At 38.5% G+C, this 27145-nt stretch overlaps 1 protein-coding gene across 12 annotated transcripts in view; it reads left to right on the plus strand.

The window, feature by feature from the left end:
• The window catches only part of LOC128695370 (TOM1-like protein 2), a 92084-nt gene that overhangs the window by 46117 nt on the left and 18822 nt on the right, over positions 1-27145 (plus strand). For 9 of the 12 annotated variants that reach the window (XM_070095455.1, XM_070095456.1, XM_070095457.1 and 6 more), the window contains 2 exons: positions 3348-3444; positions 8787-8868. In XM_070095455.1, the coding sequence (XP_069951556.1) occupies positions 3348-3444; positions 8787-8868 (179 nt within the window). Of the gene's footprint in view, positions 1-3347; positions 3445-8786; positions 8869-15927; positions 15988-19121; positions 19141-25091; positions 25173-27145 lie in introns of those variants that run through there. The other 3 variants (XM_070095461.1, XM_053785901.2, XM_053785899.1) reach the window with 3 other exon arrangements.

Below are 27145 nucleotides of genomic sequence, written 5' to 3' on the forward strand. Positions count from 1 at the left end.
CAATCCTACATTCTGTCTTACCTCTAATTCTTTCAGTTATAACCCTACCGTACACTTTTCCTGGTATACTCAGTAAACTTATTCCTCTATAAGTTTTTACAGTCTATATTGTCCCCTTTCCCTTTATATAAAGGGACTATACATGCTGTCCGCCAATCCCTAGGTACCTTCCCCTCTTTCATAGATTTATTAAACAAAAGTACCAACCACTCCAACACTGTATCCCCTCCCCTGCTTTTAACATTTCTGTCATGATCCCATCAGTTCCAGCTGCTTTACCCCCTTTCATTTTACGTAATGCCTCACGTACCTCCCCCACACTTACATTCTGCTCTTCTTCACTCCTAAAACATGGTATACCTCCCTGGCCAGTGCATGAAATTACTGCCTCTCTTACTTCCTTAACATTTAAAAGTTCCTCAAAATATTCTCGCCATCTACCTAATACCTCCATCTCCCCATCTACTAACTCCCCTACTCTGTTTTTAACTGACAAATCCATACTTTCCCTAGGCTTTCTTAACTTGTTTAACTCACTCCAAAATTTTTTCTTATTTTCATTAAAATTTCTTGACAGTATATATAGGAGGGATATGTTGTGTATCTTTATATGTGTATGCTTCTAAACTGTTGTATTCTGAGCACCTCTGCAAAAGCAGTGATAATGTGTGAGTGTGGTGAAAGTGTTGAATGATGATGAAAGTATTTTCTTTTTGGGGATTTTCTTTCTTTTTTGGGTCACCCTGCCTCGGTGGGAGACGGCCGACTTGTTGAAAAAAAAAAAATTTTTTTTTTTTTTTTTTTTTTTCAACAAGTCGGCCGTCTCCCACCGAGGCAGGGTGACCCAAAAAAGAAAGAAAATCCCCAAAAAGAAAATACTTTCATCATTCAACACTTTCACCACACTCACACATTATCACTGTTTTTGCAGAGGTGCTCAGAATACAACAGTCTAGAAGCATACACATATAAAGATACACAACATATCCCTCCAAACTGCCAATATCCCAAACCCCTCCTTTAAAGTGCAGGCATTGTACTTCCCATTTCCAGGACTCAAGTCCGACTATATGAAAATAACCGGTTTCCCTGAATCCCTTCACTAAATATTACCCTGCTCACACTCCAACAGATCGTCAGGTCCCAAGTACCATTCGTCTCCATTCACTCCTATCTAACACGCTCACGCACGCTTGCTGGAAGTCCAAGCCCCTCGCCCACAAAACCTCCTTTACCCCCTCTCTCCAACCCTTTCGAGGACGACCCCTACCCCGCCTTCCTTCCCCTATAGATTTATATGCTTTCCATGTCATTCTACTTTGATCCATTCTCTCTAAATGACCAAACCACCTCAACAACCCCTCTTCTGCCCTCTGACTAATACTTTTATTAACTCCACACCTTCTCCTAATTTCCACACTCCGAATTTTCTGCATAATATTTACACCACACATTGCCCTTAAACATGACATCTCCACTGCCTCCAACCGTCTCCTCGCTGCTGCATTTACCACCCAAGCTTCGCACCCATATAAAAGTGTTGGTACAACTATACTTTCATACATTCCCTTCTTTGCCTCCATAGAAAAAAAAAATTATATATATATACAGTGGACCCCCGGTTAACGATTTTAATCCGTGCAAGAGGGCTCATCGTTATGCGAAATAATCGTTATGCGAATGAATTTTCCCCATAAGAAATAATGGAAATCAAATTAATCCGTGCAAGACGCCCAAAAGTATGAAAAAAATATTTTTTTTTACCACATGAAATGTTAATTTTAATACACACAAACTGAAAAAGGCATGCACAATTAAATGACACTTACTTTTATTGAAGATCTGGTGATGATTGATGGGATGGGAGGAGGGGAGAGCATTATCTTCTTACTGTTTAGAAGGGGAATCCCCTTCCATTACGACTTGAGGTAGCAAGTCCTTTTCCGGGGTTACTTCCCTTCTTCTTTTAATGCCACTAGGACCAGCTTGAGAGTCACTGGACCTCTGTCGCACAACAAATCTGTCCATAGAGCTCTGTACCTCCTGTTCCTTTACGATTTGTCTAAAATGGGCCACAACATTGTCATTGAAATAGTCACCAGCACGGCTTGCAACAGCTGTGTCAGGGTGATTTTCATCTATAAAGGTTTGCAGTTCAACCCACTGTGCACACATTTCCTTAATCTTTGAAGTAGGCACAATGGATTCCACAACTGGCATAGGCTTCTCAGGGTTAGCCCCAAACCCTTCAAAATCTTTCTTAATTTCCATACTAATTCTCACCCTTTTTACCACAGGGTTGGCACTAGAAGCTTTCTTGGGGCCCATGGTCACTTATTTTCCAGAAACAGCACCGAAAACACTGTAATAATACGAAATATTCCGAGTGTATGCTTGGATGTTACCGCGGAGGCTGGCTGGTAAACAATGGGACGGCCGGCACATGTGAGGCTGGCTGAGGGCACATTGGACGCGTCTCGGACGAAAATCGGTAAGCGGGTTTTTAATCGGTATGCGCGGCAAAAATTTTGCGATAAAAGTAATCGGTATGCGGAAAAATCGCTATGTGATGCCATCGTTATGCGGGGGTCCACTGTATATATATTATAGGTAGTAGGTTGGTAGACAGCAACCGCCCAGGGAGGTACTACCGTCCTGCCAAGTGAGTGTAAAACGAAAGCCTGTAATTGTTTTACATGATGGTAGGATTGCTGGTGTCCGTTTTTCTGTCTCATGAACATGCAAGATTTCAGGTACGTCTTGCTACTTCTACTTACACTTAGGTCACACTACACATACATGTACAAGCACATATATGCACACCCCTCTGGGTTTTCTTCTATTTTCTTTCTAGTTCTTATTCTTGTTTATTTCCTCTTATCTCCATGGGGAAGTGGAACAGAATTCTTCCTCCGTAAGCCATGCGTGTTGTAAGAGGCGACTAAAATGCCGGGAGCAAGGGGCTAGTAACCTCTTCTCCTGTATATATTACTAAATGTAAAAGGAGAAACTTTCGTTTTTCCTTTTGGGCCACCCCGCCTCGGTGGGATACGGCTGGTGTGTTGAAAGAAAGATATATATATTATTATTATTATTATTATTATTATTTTTTTTTTACAAGTCGGCCGTCTCCCATCGAGGCAGAGTGACCAAAAAAAAAAAGAATGAAAATCCCCTAAAAGAAAATACTTTCATCATCATTCAACTCTTTCACCTCAGTCATACACAATAATAATAATAATAATAATAATAATAATAATAATAATTTTTTGTGTGTGTGTGTGTGTGTGTGTGTGTATCTTCGACAGTGCAATATATTTAAAGTTTCCTCATTTTTTCCATAACAGCTGTAGGAAACTCCCCAAAAGCAAAGAAAAATGAAGATGCTGACTTCGATATGTTTGCACAGTCACGAACAGCTACTTACGAAAACACTAAAACTAGGTGAGGCTATTTATTGTGCTTTATTTTCTTAGTATGTTGAAGTCTTAGCATTGTTGAGTGTTAAAAGAAGACCATGACTTGTCTAGAGGCAAAGTGCCATGAACTAACAATGCAGCATTAGGGACTTGCAAATAATGTTACCTCACTTGGTAAGTCAGAATTATCATGATAGTTGTGGAAAGTTCCACTGATTAACCCTTTAACTGTCCGATGTACTAGTACGTAGGTGGTGGTACTGTGTCTGACCTACTAGTACACAGGTGGTGGTACTTTGTCCTACGTACTAGTATGCACCATTTTGTACCCACAGATCTGTCACCTTGCCAATATTTTTTATCTCAGGACAACTCTTGGTGTCTTCCATGTATTCATACATTTGAAAAATTACAAGACTAGCAGTGTCCACATAATGTATCATGGTTCATTACTCAGGGAATGACTATGTCCAATGTCCTAGTATACCTCACTAGCAAATGTAAACAAAGGAGCCAAGAGCTCTTGTTCCACCACCAGCTTCCCTGCCAGCAAACAGTGTGTGCAAGTGATTCAAAGATGACTTATTCAGTCCAGATTTATTAAAGTTTTGTGATACTATCAGTGGAATTCAGCTATTATACTCTAAAATGATTGTAATATAAGAATTCATTATACATAGCCTTAGAAGACCAAAATAATAGAAAAAATATAATAAAATAATTATTAAGTATAGTATATACCATATGTAACTCTTGTAAAGTGAATCGCTGTTACTTTTTTCATGTTATGAGGAGTATTACACTCAGAAACAATTGTAATGTTATAAGCATTCCTTGTGAATATCCTTAGAAGACCAAAAGATAATAAAAAAAAAAAAAGTCATACTGTATACACAGTAGACCATCGTTTAACAGGGTTGTTACATTCCTGAAAATGCTGTTTTAGTTAAAACCGTGTTAGACGAACTGAAGACTTGTGGGGAAAAATAGGGTTATGTTCCTGAGATCCCCCAAAAAGTCAAACAACTTTATTTTAGACCAACAGATCTTGCAAAAATATAAGTGAATATGTAATTGTAGTTCATTGTCATGGTGTATTACTGTTTAACCTGGAGTTTACCTGGAGAGAGTTCGGGGGGTCAGCTCCCCCACGGCCCGGTCTGTGACCAGGCCTCATGGTGGATCAGGGTCTTATCAACCAGGCTGTTACTGCTGGCTGCACACAATCCAACGTATGAGCCACAGCCTGGCTGGTCAGGTACCAACTTTAGGTGCTTGTACAGTGCCTGCTTGAAGACAGCCAGGGGTCTATTGGCAATCCTCCTTATGTATGCTGGGAGGCAGTTGAACAGTCTTGGGCCCCTGACACTTATTGTGTTGTCTCTTAACATGCTAGTGACACCCCTGCTTTTCATTGGGGGGATGTTGCATCGTCTGCCGAGTCTTTTGCTTTCATAGTGAGTGATTTTCATGTGCAAGTTTGGTACTAGTCCCTCTAGGATTTTCCAGGTGTACATAATCATGTATCTCTCTTGCCTGCATTCCAGGGAGTACAGGTTCAGGAACTTCAAGCGCTCCCAGTAATTGAGGTGTTTTATCTCTGTTACGTGTGCTGTGAAGGGTCTCTGTACATTTTCTAGGTCAGCAATTTCACCTGCCTCGAAACTTGCTGTTAGTGTGCAGTAATATTCCAGCCTAGATAGAACAAGTGACCTGAAGAGTGTCATCATGGGCTTGGCCTCCCTAGTTTTGAAGGTTCTCATTATCCATCCTGTCATTTTTCTAGCAGTTGCGATTGATACAATGTTATGGTCCTTGAAGGCGAGATCCTCCGACATGATCACTCCCAGGTCTTTGACTTCAGTTTTTCGCTCTATTTTGCGGCTGGAATTTGTTTTATACTCTGATGAAGTTTTAATTTCCTCATATTTACCATATCGGAGTAATTGAAATTTCTCATTGTTGAACTTCATATTGTTTTCTGCAGCCCATTGAAAGATTTGGTTGATGTCCGCCTGGAGCCTTGCAGTGTCTGCAGTGGAAGACACTGTCATACAGATTCGGGTGTCATCTGCAAAGGAAGACACGGTGCTGTGGCTGACATCCTTGTCTATGTCAGATATGAGGATGAGAAACAAGATGGGAGCAAGTACTGTGCCTTGCGGAACGGAGCTTTTCACCGTAGCTGCCTCAGACTTTACAATAGAAATAATAGTATTTCTTACCTTAAATTGTGGGTAATGGTGTTTGTGGAGGATTGTGAAGACTGGATATGCATGGTGTGGCCCTACTGGGCTGAGGTCGATGGTTGTTGGTAGATGGTAGATGTTCTGGTACTAAAGTTGATGGTTGTATTGGAGTGTGCATAAATTCTGTAATGGATCTCTGGTCTCTTTTACCCTGCAGTACATTTTACAGCTGACAGTAAGGCATCATCAGCTGGTCTAGACCACGTTTCAAAGCACTGCTTCTAGATTTGTCAGGGTCCTCTTCAGTGAAAGTCTGCTAGTTTAGCGGCAACAAGGAACTGCTCACGTAACTGCTGCAATGTTAACTGTTTTTCTTCAGGTCCTTCTTCTGTTATGTGGCTCCTTGTATCTGTACATTGAGCTCTGCCAACATTTCCTCTGAACTTCCCAATCCAGTGGTTGTATTAGAGATGTATTTGGAAGTAAAAATACAACTTTTACATGTGGGGTCACATCCAGCAAAGCTTGTGGATGAGTGCAGGAATTATGAAGAATTAAAAGAGCCTTGAATGCAAGGTTCTTGCTGTGCAGGTAAAACTTGCTTTCAGGAATAAAGTGATGCTTAAACCAGTCAGTAAATATTTCCTCTGTCATCCATGCTGGCTGGTTTGACCTCCAAATTACTAGTAAGGTGTTTTTATCTACACCTTATAATATACGAGGATTCTTAGAGTGGTAAATAACCATTTGAAATCACCTGATGTATTACTGTAAAGGAGCAAGGTGAAGCAATCCTTTGCTATCTTGAGGCCTGGTGCACTTTTCTCTTGCTGACTGATATAAGTTCGTGTTGGCATTTTCTTCCAAAAAATATGTCTTGTCAACATTAAACACTTGATGTGGCTCATAGCCACCCTCAGAATTAATTTCCTGCAATTCAGCAGGGAAATTACTTCCTGCTGTATGATCAGCTGAAGCACTTTCAGCAGAAAACTTAATACAGTGGAACCTCAAATATCGAACTTTCTTTGGTCCAGAAGTCTGTTCGAGTGCCTTTCCCGAATGAATTTATTCCCATCAGGAATAATGTAAATTAGATTAGTCCATTTCAGACCCTTAAAAATACACTTACAAAAGCACTTACAAAAATACTTACATAATTGGTTGTGTTGGGAGCAGTTTGTTTTTTGAGGTTCCACTGTATTATGCAACTTAGTTGTGGAACCAGCCTGTGCTAAACATACACTCTTTTTCAGGCTTTCCTTCCTTATCACACACTTCTTTAAACAACTGTAAGGCCTTTTCCCTAATTAAGATGAAATTGAGTGTATCCCACAGGTGACGCACGCTCCAAATTTTTTCCTCCTCCCGCAAACTGAGCAGTGTTGAGTTAATTTTACGAAGTATTATACAAAAATGTGCCACCATTCTTCAATAGTTCTATAACGTGCCAAACAAAACCGTGTTAAACGACAGTCTACTGTATACCGATTATTCCAAGTGAAGCAATGTTTGAAGTGTTGAAACACCCTGAAACATGTCTAATATTCTAAAAAACTAGTATATATAACTAAACATTAAAAGTAGTTAAAAGAAAAAATCAAATATTAGTATCAATAATTGTAAAATGTAAACATTGCTGGCACTCTTGATGATTAGTGATCATTTTTTTTACCAACTTCAGCACACTATAAATGTGTGAGTTTTTATCAGATTTCGCTCATTTTAGTCTTATTCAGTTCAGAAAAACAAACTACTGGTTTGTAAAAAGAATTTTTTTTTTCAAAATCTTCCCATACACACACAGGAATTTTTTTCCAGGGTCTCTCACAGTTAAAGGCTTAAAAAATAATTATGAGAATAAAATGCATATTTTATACTGAGCCATGTGTGAATCTAGCTATATTAACTCTTTCAGTGTCGCGACCCCTACTCATAAATGTGCTTCCATGGTCAAAGAATTAAAAAAAAAAAAATTGTACGAAATGATCTTTTTCTGAACGTAATGAAACCAAAAGTACGGAATTTGATGGAATTATGCTCATACCAAATTAGCAGTCTCTGCAATATTTACACATTGGTAATTTCCCATAATTTACACTATTTTTGGCCAATTCCATTGTTCCAGTCGACCAGACTCGTAGCTATTTTGTTGGTATTCCTTCTATTCTGTCAGAGTACAGGTCGGCCATCACTAATCCAGCAATTAGTTATCCAGTTCCATCGGTAATCCGGCACTAATTTCATCTAGCATAATTTCAAATTGCATCATTATACTGACTCAGGAATTGTGCAGATGGTTGTAAATCCACAGCAGCAAGCCAGTGGAGGAGAAAGCAGTGATGAAAATGAGGAAGATGTAGCAGAAAGTCTATTGATAGGTTAAGTGCTTTCTAACCTAACCACTCTGTAATCCGGCAAACTCGCTAATCTGGCACACTACAGGTCCCAGTCATGCCTGATTAGTGATGGCCGACCTGTACAAGAAACCACCTTTACCTATTTCAACTACTGAGTATAGTGATTAGAAATTGGTAATTTGGCCAGTTTCACACAAAATTCAACAGTTGCCAAATTCCTAAATGACTGGAATACAGTATTGGCAAAAATCGATCATTTCAGTTACTTTGAGCTCAATTTCAAGCTACTTTCCGTCCTGAAACTAGTCAAAATCATCTCTATTTCTGTAATATATCTTCCATTCTATCAATTGAAACCAAGAATATAACCATAAAATTCATATGAAAATACACCACAAAGTCACTGTTTTAAACCAAAAACATGGTCACTTTTTTTTTCCTCTATGGTGCGCACTTGCCGCATAGACCCATTCTCTCATATCTATGCCAAAATTTACAGCTCACAGCTTATCTGAGTGAGATGAGCTATGGCATCATACTACAGGACTAATACTGGCTTCAGAGCTATGATACAATGGGAGTGACACTGAAAGGGTTAATACCCAGTAAATACTTTGTATTTTTGAAAATGAAATGCTTGGCAGTAAGTTGATATCCATTTCATACTGCTTAGTCCCCTAAAAGGGAGAGTGATGCCTTGATACTGGTAAAGGGCTTGTGATCCAAGGTAATCAATAAAGCAATATAAAGCACAGTACTTGTAAATTTCATCAGAATAATCCTAGCTAAGAGACCTAAACTATTTCACTATGTAACAGTGGCAGCACGTACCAGGACAACAGTGAGATAGATGTTTCATCTGTGTCTCTTGGCCGCACAGCACAGCTCAGACTTAATCCAGTAAGTATACCGTTCATTTGTGTTATGTTCTCCTGCATTCTAAACCATCCTCCTGTTTCTATTTCTGTAAACCCCCTCACACAGGAAATGATGTACCCTCTTATGTGCTGGTATTATCTGATCATGAATGAACTATCTGGGTGATCATTTAATAGTGCAGTAAAGCAGTGCTTATACACAAGAGCATTGTTCTATTATTGCTGTATTGATGAAAATTTAAGCTGGGAAATTGTATGATTTTTACTTGGGTTATAATTTGAATATAAACTTATAGCAGATAGTTAATTTTTGGCGAAACACTAGCTTGTTGCTGTTTTAACATTTTGCCTGTTATTCTGGTGTCCCTTCCTTCACCCCTTTTAGATTTGATTTCATACATTAATCAATGCATTACTCTTCACCTAATTTTTATCAAGTTGTTTTATACATAATTAAAATCATTAACTTTTATTGTTTGATTGGAAAAGATTTTCCCTAAACAGTAGTGAAAATTAAGTCTAGTGAAGGCAAGTGACATGTAGATTGATTTCCTGCATGCTATAAGCTACTTAAGATAGTTTATTTTTTGTACAAGTTTAGACTGTTTTAATGCATTCATTGGTATAATTATATGTTCTTAAATACAAAAAATCACATTAATTTAAAACTAGCAAAAAAAATTTTTTTTAAAGTACAATACGGTGCTGTAATACATTTTCGAGTGATCAGATTCTTAATAATTTAAATTTTATACCAGCATTTGAGCTATCATTTGTCTGTAGGGTAAATTTCCTCCATTCCCTTAATTTGGAAGTTATATGTATGCATCAAATTGTGCACCTTTATATGTTGCATTTGCAATGCAGTATTTAAATAGTGGAACTTGTTTGAAGCATGTGATGTCCTGCAAGCTACAAGGCACCTTTGCTACACATTGATTCATTCGATGTTTTGTTATTCTCTCTTTGTCACTATGGAAGAGCAGGAGCAGCTTTGGGTAAGATGCCTTTTCATTTTTTTTAAATCAAACACTAACACAATGCTATACATACAGATAAAAGCAAAGCTTGTAGATAAAATAGAAGGATTGGATATCAGATTGAAGGGTGTGAGTATGGAAGAAGTAAATGTATTTAGATATTTGACTGTGACTGTGTCAGCAGATTGATGTGTGAAAGAGGTGGTAAATAAGAATAAATGTAATAAGTGTTGAAACATATGGAAAGAAAGCTTATCATTGGTTGTAAAGGGGGGAATGTACCAGAAAAGAAGAGGAAGAGAATTTAAGCATTTCAGATGTTTGAATTAAATCGGTAATGGCTCTTTTTTTTTTTTTTTATCAGCTATGTCCTGCCAAGGCAGGGTTACTCAGAGAAGAAACACATTCACCACTATTCATTCAGTCACTTGTCAGAAGTGTGCTGACATCGCAATTCAGATTATCCTTTGAGTGCAACATCTCCACCCTCCTTAGAATGTAGGCATTTCTCTTTCCACTTCCAGGTTTCCAGTTAGCTGGTTTCCCTGAATCCCTTCATGAGTTAGCTTGCTCACACTCGACAGTATGTTTAATAAAAATCTCTTGTCCCCATTCACTATTATCTTACATGCTCTCACAAGCCTGCTGGATGCTTAAGCCCCTAAAACTCCAAGACTCTTTACCCCCTCCTCCAACCATTCCTGGAATGACTCCTATCTCCCTACCTTCCACCCTCTGCATATGTTGTACATGCCCAAACCACCTCAGCAATACCTCCTCAACTGTCTGAAAGATATCCCTGGTGACTGACATCTCCTTTTCATTTATCTTCTCCAAATTCTCTGTATAAGTCACACTACACATTTCTCTCAAACGTGACATCTCTACAGCCTCTAGCATCCTTGTTGCAGTGTCCAAAACCCATGCCATGCACCCATACAAAACTTGGTACCACAATACTCTTGGTATATTCCCTTTTTGCCTCCATAGATAAAGTTTCCACAGATGATTGAACACATCTCCCACTTTTTTTTTTCCTCTCCATATCTTGTGCATCACCTTATCTTTCATAGACCCATGAGCTGACTACTGAATTTACGAAGAAAGGGTAAAAACACGGAAATTTTTAATACACAGCTGGTGTGTTTAAAAAAAAAAGTGGTTGTGATAACTACCATCATAAAATCAGTAATGTATGTAGATATGCATAATGTATACAGAATGTATTCTGGGAAGGGATAAGCACCATCAACTGGAAGAAAAATGGTTCAAAATTATAAACTAGAGAGAAACTCAACTGGACACTAATGATGGGCACATTTAAAAGGAACATGTGCTATGGGCCCAATAAGAGGCTGTCAACATCCATGGTCTGATTATTAAACCTGCTATCAGCAGATATCAAGACTGTTGCTGAAACAAATGTAGAGGTTTTCAGGAGGAAACTGGGTCACTAACTCTACCAAATGCTAGATCAACCAGGTTGTAATGGATATGTGGGCCAGAAGGTTTCCAACAACAGCCTGGTTGAACAGGCAGTCAACAGAAACCTGGCTCTATTCTTGGCTACGAGGTCAGAAAAATTTTAAATCAGTCACTAGTATGTTACACACACAAGCTGGAAGATTGCAAATTTTTTTTTTTTTTTTTTTTTTCAACAAGTCGGCCGTCTCCCACCGAGGCAGGGTGACCCAAAAAAGAAAGAAAATCCCCAAAAAGAAAATACTTTCATCATCATTCAACACTTTCACCACACTCGCACATTATCACTGTTTTTGCAGAGGTGCTCAGAATACAACAGTCTAGAAGCATACACAATTAAAGATACACAACATATCCCTCCAAACTGCCAATATCCCAAACCCCTCCTTTAAAGTGCAGGCATTGTACTTCCCATTTCCAGGACTCAAGTCCGACTATATGAAAATAACCGGTTTCCCTGAATCCCTTCACTAAATATTACCCTGCTCACACTCCAACAGATCGTCAGGTCCCAAGTACCATTCGTCTCCATTCACTCCTATCTAACACGCTCACGCACGCTTGCTGGAAGTCCAAGCCCCTTACCCACAAAACCTCCTTTACCCCCTCTCTCCAACCCTTTCGAGGACGACCCCTACCCCGCCTTCCTTCCCCTATAGATTTATATGCTTTCCATGTCATTCTACTTTGATCCATTCTCTCTAAATGACCAAACCACCTCAACAACCCCTCTTCTGCCCTCTGACTAATACTTTTATTAACTCCACACCTTCTCCTAATTTCCACACTCCGAATTTTCTGCATAATATTTACACCACACATTGCCCTTAAACAGGACATCTCCACTGCCTCCAACCGTCTCCTCGCTGCTGCATTTACCACCCAAGCTTCACACCCATATAAGAGTGTTGGTACTACTATACTTTCATACATTCCCTTCTTTGCCTCCATAGATAACGTTTTTTGACTCCACATATACCTCAACGCACCACTCACCTTTTTTCCCTCATCAATTCTATGATTAACCTCATCCTTCATAAATCCATCCGCCGACACGTCAACTCCCAAGTATCTGAAAACATTCACTTCTTCCATACTCCTCCTCCCCAATTTGATATCCAATTTTTCTTTATCTAAATCATTTGACACCCTCATCACCTTACTCTTTTCTATGTTCACTTTCAACTTTCTACCTTTACACACATTCCCAAACTCATCCACTAACCTTTGCAATTTTTCTTTAGAATCTCCCATAAGCACAGTATCATCAGCAAAAAGTAACTGTGTCAATTCCCATTTTGAATTTGATTCCCCATAATTTAATCCCACCCCTCTCCCAAACACCCTAGCATTTACTTCCTTAACAACCCCATCTATAAATATATTAAACAACCATGGTGACATTACACATCCCTGTCTAAGACCTACTTTTACCGGGAAATAGTCTCCCTCTCTTCTACACACCCTAACCTGAGCCTCACTATCTTCATAAAAACTCTTTACAGCATTTAATAACTTACCACCTATTCCATATACTTGCAACATCTGCCACATTGCTCCTCTATCCACTCTATCATATGCCTTTTCTAAATCCATAAATGCAATAAAAACTTCCCTACCTTTATCTAAATACTGTTCACATATATGCTTCAATGTAAACACTTGATCTACACATCCCCTACCCACTCTGAAACCTCCTTGCTCATCCGCAATCCTACATTCTGTCTTACCTCTAATTCTTTCAATTATAACCCTACCGTACACTTTTCCTGGTATACTCAGTAAGCTTATTCCTCTATAATTTTTACAGTCTCTTTTGTCCCCTTTCCCTTTATATAAAGGGACTATACATGCTCTCCGCCAATCCCTAGGTACCTTCCCCTCTTTCATACATTTATTGAACAAAAGTACCAACCACTCCAACACTATATCCCCCCCCTGCTTTTAACATTTCTGTCATGATCCCATCAGTACCAGCTGCTTTACCCCCTTTCATTTTACGTAATGCCTCGCGTACCTCCCCCACACTTACATTCTGCTCTTCTTCACTCCTAAAAGATGGTATACCTCCCTGACCAGTGCATGAAATTACTGCCTCTGTTTCTTCCTTAACATTTAAAAGTTCCTCAAAATATTCTCGCCATCTACCTAATACCTCCATCTCCCCATCTACTAACTCCCCTACTCTGTTTTTAACTGACAAATCCATATTTTCCCTTGGCTTTCTTAACTTGTTTAACTCACTCCAAAATTTTTTCTTATTTTCATTAAAATTTCTTGACAGTGCCTCTCCCACTCTATCATCTGCTCTCCTTTTGCACTCTCTCACCACTCTCTTTACCTTTCTTTTACTCTCCATATATTCTGCTCTTCTTATAACACTTCTGCTTTGTAAAAACCTCTCATAAGCTACCTTTTTCTCTTTTATCACACCCTTTACTTCATCATTCCACCAATCACTCCTCTTTCCTCCTGCACCCACCCTCCTATAACCACAAACTTCTGCCCCACATTCTAATACTGCATTTTTAAAACTATTCCAACCCTCTTCAACCCCCCCATTACTCATCTTTGCACTATCCCACCTTTCTGCCAATAGTCGCTTATATCTCGCCCGAACTTCCTCCTCCCTTAGTTTATACACTTTCACCTCCCTCTTACTTGTTGTTGCCACCTTCCTCTTTTCCCATCTACCTCTTACTCTAACTGTAGCTACAACTAAATAATGATCCGATATATCAGTTGCCCCTCTATAAACATGTACATCCTGGAGCCTACCCATCAACCTTTTATCCACCAATACATAATCTAATAAACTACTTTCATTACGTGCTACATCATACCTTGTATATTTATTTATCCTCTTTTTCATAAAATATGTATTACTTATTACCAAATTTCTTTCTACACATAGCTCAATTAAAGGCTCCCCATTTACATTTACCCCTGGCACCCCAAATTTACCTACTACTCCCTCCATAACATTTTTACCCACTTTAGCATTGAAATCCCCAACCACCATTACTCTCACACTTGATTCAAAACTCCCCACGCATTCACTCAACATTTCCCAAAATCTCTCTCTCTCCTCTACACTTCTCTCTTCTCCAGGTGCATACACGCTTATTATAACCCACTTTTCACATCCAATCTTTATTTTACTCCACATAATCCTTGAATTAATACATTTATAGTCCCTCTTTTCCTGCCATAGCTTATCCTTCAACATTATTGCTACTCCTTCTTTAGCTCTAACTCTATTTGAAACCCCTGACCTAATCCCATTTATTCCTCTCCATTGAAACTCTCCCACCCCCTTCAGCTTTGTTTCACTTAAAGCCAGGACATCCAGCTTCTTCTCATTCATAACATCCACAATCATCTTTCTTATCATCTGCACAACATCCACGCACATTCAGACTTCCCACTTTGACAATTTTCTTCTTCTTATTCTTTTTAGTAATCTTTACAGGAAAAGGGGTTACTAGCCCATTGTTCCCGGCATTTTAGTTGACTTTTACAACACGCATGGCTTACGGAGGAAAGATTCTTATTCCACTTCCCCATGGATATAAAAGGAAAATTAATAAGACCAAGAACTATTAAGATAAAATCAAAGAAAACTCAGATGAGTGTGTATGAATAAATGTGTATATGTATGTGTAGTGTGACCTAAGTGTAAGTAGAAGTAGCAAGACATGCCTGTAATCTTGCATATTTATGAGACAGACAAAAGACATCAGCAATCCTACCATCATGTAAAACAATTACAGGCTTTCGTTTTACACTCACTTGGCAGGACGGTAGTACCTCCCTGGGTGGTTGCTGTCTACCAACCTACTAATTCAAGATTGCAAATATAATTCCTATATTCAAGAAGCTCTGAATTTCAAATTAGTATTCCTAACTATTGTAATATATAAATAGGTATGACAAGGCTCTCATAAGTTGGTCAAAAATTAAGAGGTGAAACCAAGAGATAGGTACATTAGTTATAAATTAAACACACCAACATTTATTACAGTACAGTATATCAGTCACTAACTTCTTCACTAATCAACCATTACTAGATATAAATAAATAGACTAAGCATTCATAAGGTGGGAATGAGTTGAAATGACACTTGACTAACAAAAGTTCTCTAGCTTTAGAGATGATCATTGCTGAGAAATACTAACTCCTCCCAGAGGGTCATTGTAACTAGTAACATTGCCCGAGTTCAATAAATTATGAAAAGTAAAAAGAGGGCAGTGACACATGAATTACAAGCTTGACGCTTTAGGAAAATCAAAACTGAACTGGGACATATGCTAATTCAGTACTCTGTACCAAATTTATATATTTGCAGCAAATTAGAGCAAAGAAAAAACTTCTAATAAGCATTATTACAAAAACTACATCCAATCCCTTGCATAAATGAATGAGCAGTCAACTGTGGGACCAAGTGGCATACCATTAGCTCTCAAGGCAGGTAACAAGATACTACTGCTCTTCCCAAATCTTTGTTCCTCACTCCACTTCGGTTGTTCCAGTCTCTCTGCCTCTCCTAATTCGTATAAAATTTCAGGAATAAAAAAAAATCTCATTTTATTTCTCTCTCTCCTGTGTCTCACATTTAGAATAAGAGGAAACCAGTGAAGCCCAGACTGAAATCTGTGTATTAAGTGACATTTTGTCTATATTAATATTAATACAAAGTGCTGTGCAGTTCAGCAATCACTAAATAGGAGTCACTATGCAAGCACAGTGGTGTAACCTGTACAACGCTCATCATTTAATGCAAGTAGGAAAAAAATTACTTTTGCATGAACCATTACTAATTGTTAAAGCACTTTATGGTTACTGTATGAAATCTTGTAACTAAGAACTGTTATGTATATAGAGCATGTAAAGTCCATCCCCTTTTATCCTGATGTGGTATATTCAGCATGTGGAATTCTTCAGTAAAGTGCATGCAGTATGTGTACAAACCACTTGAATGTGATATGCTTTTGTCATGAAAGATGTTGCCATATGGATTTGATGCAAGCAGAAAATATATATGAATAGGCTAAGAAGATTTATGTTTATTTATTCCACCTATTAACCCTTTCAGGGTTTCGGCCGTACTAGTACGGCTTACGCACCAGGGTTTTTGACGTATTAGTAAGCCTAAATTCTAGCGCCCTCAAATATAGTGAGAGAAAGCTGGTAGGCTTACATATGAAAGAATGGGTCTATGTGGTCAGTGTGCGCGGTATAAAAAAATCCTGCAACACACAGTGCGTAATGAGAAAAAAAAAAAAGACTGTGTTTTTGGATTAAAACAGTGACTTTGCACTGTATTTTTGTATGGTATTTATTGTTGTATTCTAGTTTTCTTGGTCTCATTTTATAGAATGGAAGACATATTACAGAACTTGAGATGATTTTGACTGGTTTTACAAAGAAAACTACCTTGAAATTGCACTCAAAGTAGCAGAAATGTTCGATTTTTACCAAAGTTCAAAAGTAAACAAATCATGCTATGCATCCAATACACATCAACTGGCGAGTCTAATATTCTTTCACAAGTGCGCTGATAATATTTATACCATTTCTACACCAATGCAGTAGTCTGCATAACAGTAAATCTTCTATTTTTTTGTGAGCATAAAAATTCAAAATGGAAAGCAAAAGAATGTAAGAGGGGCATGGGGAAGTGACTAATGAACAGAGGAAATGTTATTTTAGCGCCAGGAATGTCTTTCTTGTTTATTCTGGACCCTATTCAGAAATTGGCATCTTTTGAAATTTGTGTGAAATTGGCAAAATTGCTGAATTCTGACCACTGTATTGGATAGTTGAAATTGGTAAATGGGTGGTTTCTTGTATTGATTCAATAGAAAAAATGGAGTTCTAGCAAAATAGTTATGAGTTTTGTCGACAAGTACACTGGAATTGGCCGAAAATAGGCCGCTAACTTCGCGAGAGCATAAGTCCGTAAGTTTTCCATCAAATTTCATACTTTTGGTGTCATTATGATTGGGAAAAAATTCTCTATCTTTTCATAAGAAAAAATAATTTTTTTTTTTCTTAAATTTGGCCGACCCTGAGAACAAGTCTCCGAGAGGGCCTGTCGACCCTGAAAGGGTTAACTCGGTGGGAGTAGTCAGATGCATATTATCCCATAAATTGTGACATTCATTTTTGACCCATTAGAGGTATGGCAGCACTTATTGAGACAGTATTTTGGGATAATCCTGTCTGTTGTACATTGTTTTTAAATATGGGGACACTCACTTATTTTACATTGTTTCCCAGTAAATCACAATTTATATGGCATCTTGTATCAAGAAAAAATTATTCTATTCATGAAGAAAAGACAGTATAGTAAACTCTCTGTATAACAGATCTATATAATGTACTTTGGAAATTCAGAACAAAATCTGGTGGAAAAGTCTATTTTGAAACTGTGGACTAAGTCTGTTGGTTGCAGAATTGTACATTATTGTTAGTCATGGTAAAACAGTCTCTAATGTATTCACAGCTGTCATTACTGGTCATCTGCTCCCTTCCCTTTTAGTTTGTTATATGGAAGGATTACTGTATTAATGCTGTATAAGTACATAACAAAAAATGGACATAAATAATTTGGGCAATACTGTACTTTATTTATTATTGAAGCAGCATTTGTAAAGTAGTTTTGAGAGTTGCTTGAATTAACATTAGTATGCTTAACTACAATATATTGTCAGTACATTAGTAAAGAAAATGTTTTCTGATGCTTGTTTTATAGATAAATATGAAAGGAGCCTTCACCTTTCAAGTGTATTTATCTCAAGACGTGTACTTGAGTAGAATTGCTTTTATTTTTTTTTTTTTTTTAAAGGAAGTAGCAGGAAGGGTGTTATTGACAAAGCTAATCATAGCAGGAAAAATACAAACCTCCCATAGATGTAGGACTGAACTAACTGGTATGGTTTTTCCATTAACCTGCATTGAGAATAATAATAATGTAGTTACTGTGGCTAAAATGAATTACCATATACTGTACATCCACAAATTACAAAACCTTGAACAGTGTTAAGGCCAAACTTTGACTATTATAAAGTCATGACAAATTTTTTAGGGCCGGCTGAAACCTATTCTAATTATTTTATATTATTTGTAGGCTTGTTGTAACTTACATTGAGTTTTCATGTTAGCAAATTTTGTAATGTGAAACAGTTTGCTTGATAATTTTTTGCTATACTTCCATTGTTTAGTAGAAACAGTTTGCAGAGCAAATCTTTAATGTGACAGTGTTTTCATATGCTAAGTCTTATCAAGTCAAACCAGAGGACATAGTATGTTATACATATGTAGGGAGATGAGGGTACAGGAATAGTTGTAATTATCATGGATCATTACAAAAATAGATGTAAGGATCATGGGTAGCATGTTGCACTGGTGTGTGTGGGAGGTTGGGTCGCCTGGTTTTGCTTTTAAGTGTGCCCAAATAAGGTGAGTTGAGTGATGGGTTAGTGTGATAAAATGCACATTATAGTTGCCATAATACAATGTCTTCTTGTTTCATCATTTTCTTTTACAATTTTGGCTCTGTCCCAGTTCACGAGATATATAATTCATTATTGAAACTGAGAGTTTTAACTGATATACTTTGTCTTCTGGTATAATTTAATACACGCTCAGCACTGAGAATATATTTGCTCTCCAGACACACTTTGCCATACTTGTAGGTATCATTTGTCGGTTTAATGCTACTTTTTTATGCTTAAAAACTAACAAAGTTACATTTCCAGTTGTATACATAGGATGAACACTGGTGACACTCTTAATGCCTCTTCCACAGTAAATCAGTGAAGTGATGGGTGAGAGAACAGACGAAGCATGGTTGTCACCCTTGGCTCACCCAAGCCCACAAACACCTGTGTGTTGCTTAACAAAGTCTTTCCATTTCCCCTTAATGGCTACTCTAGCCTGAATATTCTGCTTGCCACAAATTTCAGCTGAATACACTGCACCATCGTAGATGTTTTTAACTAGCTTGATACACTGCCCCTCTCATCATATGCCAATCAAATATCCCTCCAGACCACTCCTTTTTTTTTGTTTATACTTTTGGATGCTGCTGTCTGCAGAGTTTGTTTTTACTTGTTACTCAGTTACATCCCTTTATATAGCATATATACTTTCCTGGGAAACATCTTAACCACACCTTAGTTTTACCAAAATTACATACAGTCCATGCATCACATATTCTTCCCAAGTAACAAGCAAACCCTGTTTACTCTTAAAATTGTATTTCCCCTATTATAGTATAGCATAGCTTCTTGCACTTAACAGTAAAATTTCAAGAGGCTTTAAAATAAGTGATGTTTTTCTGTTGTACATTTTTGATCAAACATTTTGTGTATCCCAACACTTATTACACTATTTACTCATTGTTCATGCACAGTACAGGTCAGCCATCACTAATCTGGCAATCAGTTATCCGGTTCCATCAGTAATCTGGCACTAATTTCGGCTACCATAATTTCAAATTTTATCATTATACCGACTCAAATTTCATCATTATACTGACTCAGAAATTGTGCAGATGGTTGTAAATCCACAGCAGCAAGCCAGTGGAGGAGAAAGCAGTGATGAAAATGAGGAAGATGTAGCAGAAAGAGTATTGATAGGTTAATTAAGTGTATTCTAACCTAACCACTTTGTAATCCAGCAAACTCGCTAATCCAGCACACTACAGGTCCCAATGATGCCAGATTAGTGATGGCCAACCTGTATATGATGAAGGCATTCTTGTGACAGTTTAATGTGAAGAGGATGCAGAGTATTTGGAATTGCATGTTCTGAAAGGCATAAATATGTACTTGTTGAAATTGCATTTTAAAAAATGCTTGTATTATACGTAGTTCATTTAACTGGGACAACATACATGAGAACGACAGTGTGATAAGGATGATTATATAAATATGGCACAGAAAAGCCTTTAATACGATTTGTTCCTTTTTAACATGGCAATGATCTTGAACCCTTGTAAATTTTGGCTAATGAAAGCATGTACAGTAGTACAGTTTTAACAAAAATTAAAAAAAAAAAAGATATAATTTAGCCTTCTGCAGTCAACTTTGTTAATCTAATTATAATGTATATATTGTGCAAGTAAATATGACTAATTATGCCTTGTAGTCTCTTCATTTTGACAGCGTGCTGGCTAATTAAGGAAATAAAGGTTTGAGGGATCTAAGCCAATCAGTGTTATGATTCATAAATTAATGTTGATATTATCACTCAGATTCTGTAGCCCTTCTTTGTGATTGTATGTCTTATAGACAGTGTATCCCATTACATTTACAAATGTTACTTCTTTCTTTTCTTTCAACACACCAGCCGTATCCCACCGAGGCAGGGTGGCCCTAAAGGAAAAACGAAAGTTTCTCCTTTACATTCAGTAATATATACAGGAGAAGGTTACTAGCCCCTTGCTCCCGGTATTTTAGTCGCCTCTTACAACACGCATGGCTTACGGAGGAAGAATTCTGTTCCACTTTCCCATGGAGATAAGAGGAAATAAACAAGAATAAGAACTAGAAAGAAAATAGAAGAAAACCCAGAGGGGTGTGTATATATATGCTTGTACATGTATGTGTAGTGTGACCTAAGTGTAAGTAGAAGTAGCAAGACGTAACTGAAATCTTGCATGTTCATGAGACAGAAAAAAGGACACCGGCAATCCTACCATCATGTAAAACAATTACAGGCTTTCGTTTTACACTCACTTGGCAGGACGGTAGTACCTCCCTGGGCGGTTGCTGTCTACCAACCTACTACCTAGGACAAATGTTACTTATAGCCCATAATTCGATATTAACCTTTTGTCACATCAAAAAAAAAAAAATAATAAAAAAAAAAAAAAAAAAAGGCATACAAAAATAGCAAAGTAAAATTTGGCAAAACTAGATAAAATTGAAGTCTGTCTTATAACAAAAGCATGTGACATTTGAGATGACAAACTACATTTTAAACTCTCCTCTCCTTTCCTTTCTTTGCACTCTCTAACCCCTTCTCCCCTCTGTTCACTCCCAAGCCTACTCTTTCTTTCTAGCTCCAGTCTTGTTCTACTTTTCTCTAACCACTAGTCTAACTTTCGTTGAATCCCTCAGTCTAAATCTCATTCCCTATCATCCACCTCTTTTTCCTTTAACCCCAATCTCGCTCTTCTTCCATCTAGCCCCAGGTTTGCTTTTCTTCCATATAAGTAATTTTGCTCTCCTTCCATCTTTGGGTTTAGCAATTCAGTTGATTATTTAATTTCATTTTATTACTCCTATCTAACCTCTCACTCGCCTCCCTAACCTCCACTCGCTCATCTTCCCTCTGGCACCACTCCTCTTGCTGTAACCCCCCCCCTCCCCTTCCTTCCTTTACTCCTGTACACCCTCCCCTTCCCCTTCATACAGACTAGGATGGATAAGACATCTGCAACACTTAGGTATTGTAGTGACAAAGCATTTCACCTGAACATCAGGCAGCTATTTGGAAAGAGCTAGTGCATTTTACCGACAATTGTGACAAAACACAAGTACAGTGTAAAGATATTTTGTTGAGGAAACTTTTTGCAACAAGTGGCTTTTCCAGTCCTTCAGGACTGAAGAAGTCATAGCAAAATGTTTTCTTAAATGTCCTAATACTGCACATGTCATATCTTATTTCAAAGGTGACTTTTATAGTGGGTACAGTGGAAGAAGTGGAAAGGTAATCAAAGCCTTCTATTAAGACTAATTGATTGAACATCTCATAATTACCTCATCACTTCCACTGTCTCCAGTATAAGACTAACCTCTAACCTCTGTATTACATTGAAAAAAAGCCTGCTGTGCAGGTTGTACATATCTTATTTTCAGTATGTATACAGTTAATGTAATACTAACTAGGATTAGTTCCATAGTGATTGAAAAGTTCCTTGTCAATAACTTGCTCTTCCTTACCTTTCCTTACCTCCATCCCATATCTGTTTTGAATTTTTGACTTGAGTAGGCATACTGGCCTGACTTAAATAGCACCTTTTCCTGCACTGCCACCCATGCTTCTTACAATCACATTCTTGAAGCATGAGTGTAATACTGACTGCGTTTAACTGATTTTGGACATTTTCATCTCCTGATCTCATGATGATGGAGTTGCCTAGTGGCAGTATGAATCTCTGATGGTATTGGAGAGGTGACATTTTGGATGATACGAGGTGGTGCACGTGTTATGGAGGTTTCAGACATTTGGTCAGAGACTCGATCATTCATATAGTTTGAGACAATGTGAAAATATGAGCTTATGCAATGACTAGTGCAGTGTGTGACACATTGAAAAGAATGATGCTGAAATGTTACTCATTGTGTGCATTGGTAAGAGAAAAAAAGGAAAGGGATCCTTTTTAGTGTAGATAAAGCACAAAATGCTATTGTTACATACAGTACTTGTGCACACCAGTATGACCATCAACTACCGACAGCCCCTTTACAAGATTCTCAGCCATCTATCTCAGCCCAGTAGAGTCTATCAACCCGCTCCACACATTCATGTCAACAAGCAGTGTCAGCTAGAATGCAAGGCAAAATAAAATTTGATTTTTGAAATACAGCCTTTGAAATGTTTATTTTTTTCATACGTTCTTCAATTTACGTAATGCTATTTTTCTTGACACTCGAATTTTCAGGAACGTATCCTTCATGTTATGAGAGGGTTTACTATTATATACAGTACAACATTAATTAACCCTTTGACTGCAAACATCCCCAAATTGAAAGCCCTCCCTGTGTTGCCACTTTTTAAAAAAAAAATTAATTATATTTTCTAAAATGGTGCAGACTTGTTTCTAAAGGTATTGATTTAAAAAATGTAAAATTTCACATCTTTATGGAATTTCATAGGTACAGACTTGGAGGTCGGGGAGTGTTTCAGCAGTGATTTTTGCCTGATTTGAGGTCAATTCCAGCACTCAAAATGACCCAATTCCTGGCTATTTCACTAGTGTCTTGTGTACTGTCCACTGATAGCAAGAAATGCCCACTCGCCCATCAAAACTATTAGGCACCCAGAAGTTGGGTAATTTGGCCAGTTTACACTTTAATGAAAAATTCCAGTGAAAAATGGTCTCGAACCAAACATCCACTCACACCAACCCCCTCTCACCCTCTGAAAGTCAAGACACATGGCTAGGTATTGCATTAATTAATTTTACATCATGTCTTAAGGTGGGGAAAAATAGGTTTTGAGTATCGAATAGTCAACTTAAAATGTGTTTTCTGGAGCACTTTAACATCATAAGTTAGGGCCCTACTGTATAGTCACCAACTGTTCAACAACTAAAAATACAGCTTGTGGTTACACCATTGTTAAAGGCCCAGGAATGTGTAATTAGTGGATAAAGTATGATACTACACTTTTGTTTATTAATGTTAATGCACTGAATATTTTCTTCAAACTTTCCATTCAGGCGTATATTAAGCATTCACAAGTTAAATAAATTTGGAAGAATATTAGGTAAGAATAATGCAGTTTAGTGGGTATGCTGTGTTCAATAGTAGGAAGCTAGCTTGAAGTTCTGCGCATGGCCCAGTGGCTGGGAAGGGCACTGCTTATTGGCCTGGCAAGCAGAGTGAGAAAATCTGTGGAGAGAGCTAATTTATAGAGCACATCGTTTTCCATGGTATAACTTTTTGGGCAGAATTTTTCAAAAGCATCGAGGCAATCTTACACATGTGAAACTTGCCCGAATTGACACGCGTGTGGGGAGGGGATGGAGAACCAGCATTTCTGGCATAGCCCACTTTACAAGCAGTGTTTCAGTCGAGTTTCAAGATACAGCTATTCAAAAGAGCTTTATTAATTTTATTATATTTACTAAAAACCTTCCCTAATTATACCTCTTTCCTCCAACATTGGGTCACCTTAACTTGGTGGTATAGTTTGACTGCTTTGTTGTAGGGACAGGGGCCTTTTCTCTGGGAAGGGTGGCACTCTTCCCATAGTATTGCTCTTGGCAATATTTTTCCTTTTGTCTAGATATGCTGACAGGATGACAGTGAACAAATTATGGATATGGATTGTCAAATGAGAAAATTAGACTGAATAGTTTTATTGGCTTTGTAATCACGATTTGTGTACCGTAATTCGTGGCTTGTGAGACGCTCTGATGCATTAGACTTGTCCTAATTTTGAAGGTAATAATCAGAAAAAAACGTTGAGTGCCTAATACCAAGTGATATTTACTCCACTAAAACCTATGGTAATTTTACATGCAGAAATAAGGCTACGTTTGATTATGGGTAGGTCAAAACATACGATAGGCCTAGTGCTCACCTGAACACCCCGATGATCTCTCAGTTTGAACTAGTGAAACAGTCACTGGTGACTGAGTTACTGCTGTGTGCGCAACTCTGTATAACGAGGGTCCCAGAGTGCAAATTATTGTGTCTTTGTCAGTGACTATTGGTATAAACAAAAATGGCTGCTTCAGCTGTTGTTGGGCCACCATATTTGCTTGGCAATATTTGTCACTATAAGTACCATAACATATGGTAAATATGATTCTGGTAGCATTATTTTTTAAATATGATTACCAGTAGCATTATTTTAGTGCCTAGAAATAAGTGACGCTGTTTTGTGACTTCGGTAGTTTAAGAAATAAGAAAGTAAGGTGTTACTTAAGGAGGAATTTCGTTTTCTCTCAGTATTCCATTACAGTATCCATATTTCATAAATAGCTTGTCTTAAAACATTATTAATTTACTGTAATTTTGAAACACTGGACTTGTTTTAGTTTCAATGGCTCGACATTGGACGTAACTGGGAGAGCTACAGCCCACCCCACACTCCAGACTTATAGCTCCTGTCACTGACCTTCAATTTATAGGATGCAGGGTGTTTTTGGAGACATTTTATGGAACAAAAAAATGCTTCTAACAAGCCACAAAATACGGTAATTTGTCACGACATATCACGTTCATAATTTGGTGTTAGGAAGGAAATATGTTTCAAGTGCTTAATATAACCAAATGGTTAGTTAAAGAAATCCTAGATAGTGTTTATGAAGGTCATTTCCTAAGGCATTGTAACTTGATTCTTTTTTGAGAAAGTACTGCAAATGTAGAAAAGTTGAAATACAGTACTTTATATATTTAAAGCTTTTAAAAATAAATTCCTAATGACATCAGATTGGATATGTGCATAAACACCCAAAGAGAATAGATAAGCAAAAAAATTTTTATTTGCTCTGTTCTGTTTTCTTTAAATTTAAACCTCTTCAAGGGGGGCTCCTTGGCGTGGTGAAGAGGCTCTTGGTCTGAGGAATTAGCCCTGTCGGTCTTCTTCCTCAGACCGAACCTAATTACCCCCCATTCTCCCCTCCCCTATCCCATCCTCCCCATCCTCCCCTTTTTCCATTCCTCCTCCTCCTCCTCCTCACCCTTCCCTTTTGCCCTTCCTCTTTTTGGCCTTTGGGATTTCTCCCACAGGCGTGCTAGTTCCTAGGTAGGGGAAAGGACACTGGGGTCCATCCCATTCCATTGAGGTTCTTGGCGGTGGCGTAGTTTGCCGTGGAATCTGGATTGCCTGGGGATGTCCCGATCCCTCTCCGGTATCCCAGAGTAGCTTTGGGTGTCTTTCGGGCGACGGGTGTATCTCTGGAAGCCACCTTTCGGATTCCGGGGATGGTGGCCGAAGGAGGTATGCTTTGTGGCGGATATCCGGCCGCCCTCTCTTTTGTCCACCGAGGTAGCTCGGCAGATGTGAGGTTGCTATCCCGGATTGCTGGTTTACTGGCATGAAGGGTGGGGTATGGTACAGGTTCCATGCTGCATCTGCGCTACTAGCGGTGCTGAGGTCCTCTTGGGCACGGAGGGAGATTTCCGGCCCTTTCATTCCTCCTGGGAACTATTCCTCCCCGGTCCCCCCTTTTTTTTATTCTTTTTTTTCTTTTTTTCTTTTCTTTCTTTTTTTTCTTAAAAACAAAAAGCAAAGGAGTAACCTAACCATGGCAGCCCTAGTCCATGAACCCACTACCCCCGGGCCCCTTCTTGATACCGCACCCCATTCTGACCCTGCCTTGTGTTTAGACCACTCTTTGGACACTCCTGATGCCCCTGTACCTTTTGCTGGTGCTGTTTCCTCACCCGCTTCAGGTACCGGGGCTTCGACTGACTCCTTCGATTTGTCTGAACTCCGCTCTCCTTTGACTATGCTTCCGGCTTCTCCCTCTACGGTACGGCAATTTTCGAATCGCCCGCCCATTTCACGCCGGACCAACTCCGGTCCTACTCCTAAACGCCAACGTCAATCTCCTGATGATGCTCCTTCATTACCTTCCCATTCTACTCGGAAAAGACCGACACGTCAAGCACTCCCTCTCCACACTCAGTTTCGAACCACACAATGGACTAAATTCTTTACTTTAAGACCGACTTCTTCTTCTGCCTACCTTTCTGACCATAGTATTGGCAAAGCGCTCCTGCGTCATGTTGGTAGAGATATTTCATTTCATGCTCTCAAGAGCGGTATGCGCATCGTCACTGTCCAGAATGCTACCCAAGCTCATGATCTTTCTCTCCTTTCGAATACCGATACTACTCCTGTCACTATTGAAAAACATCTTTCTCTCAATTCTTGTAGTGGTACTGTCATTCTGCCCCATACCATAGTCCAACAGAATTTCCAGTCATGTGGCAATGACATTTTTGAACAGCTGGAACTCCAGGATCTCCCAATCCTCAAAGTAGACACTTATGTCCTTCCTGCCCGGGGGCGGAGACGTTACCCTTGCAATGTGGCTCGTTTAACTTTTGACAGCCGAGAACTCCCGTCCTCTGTATATGTCGC

The sequence above is a fragment of the Cherax quadricarinatus genome, chromosome 50 (assembly GCF_038502225.1).
Source record: "Cherax quadricarinatus isolate ZL_2023a chromosome 50, ASM3850222v1, whole genome shotgun sequence".
NCBI classification, from domain to species: Eukaryota; Metazoa; Arthropoda; class Malacostraca; order Decapoda; family Parastacidae; genus Cherax; species Cherax quadricarinatus.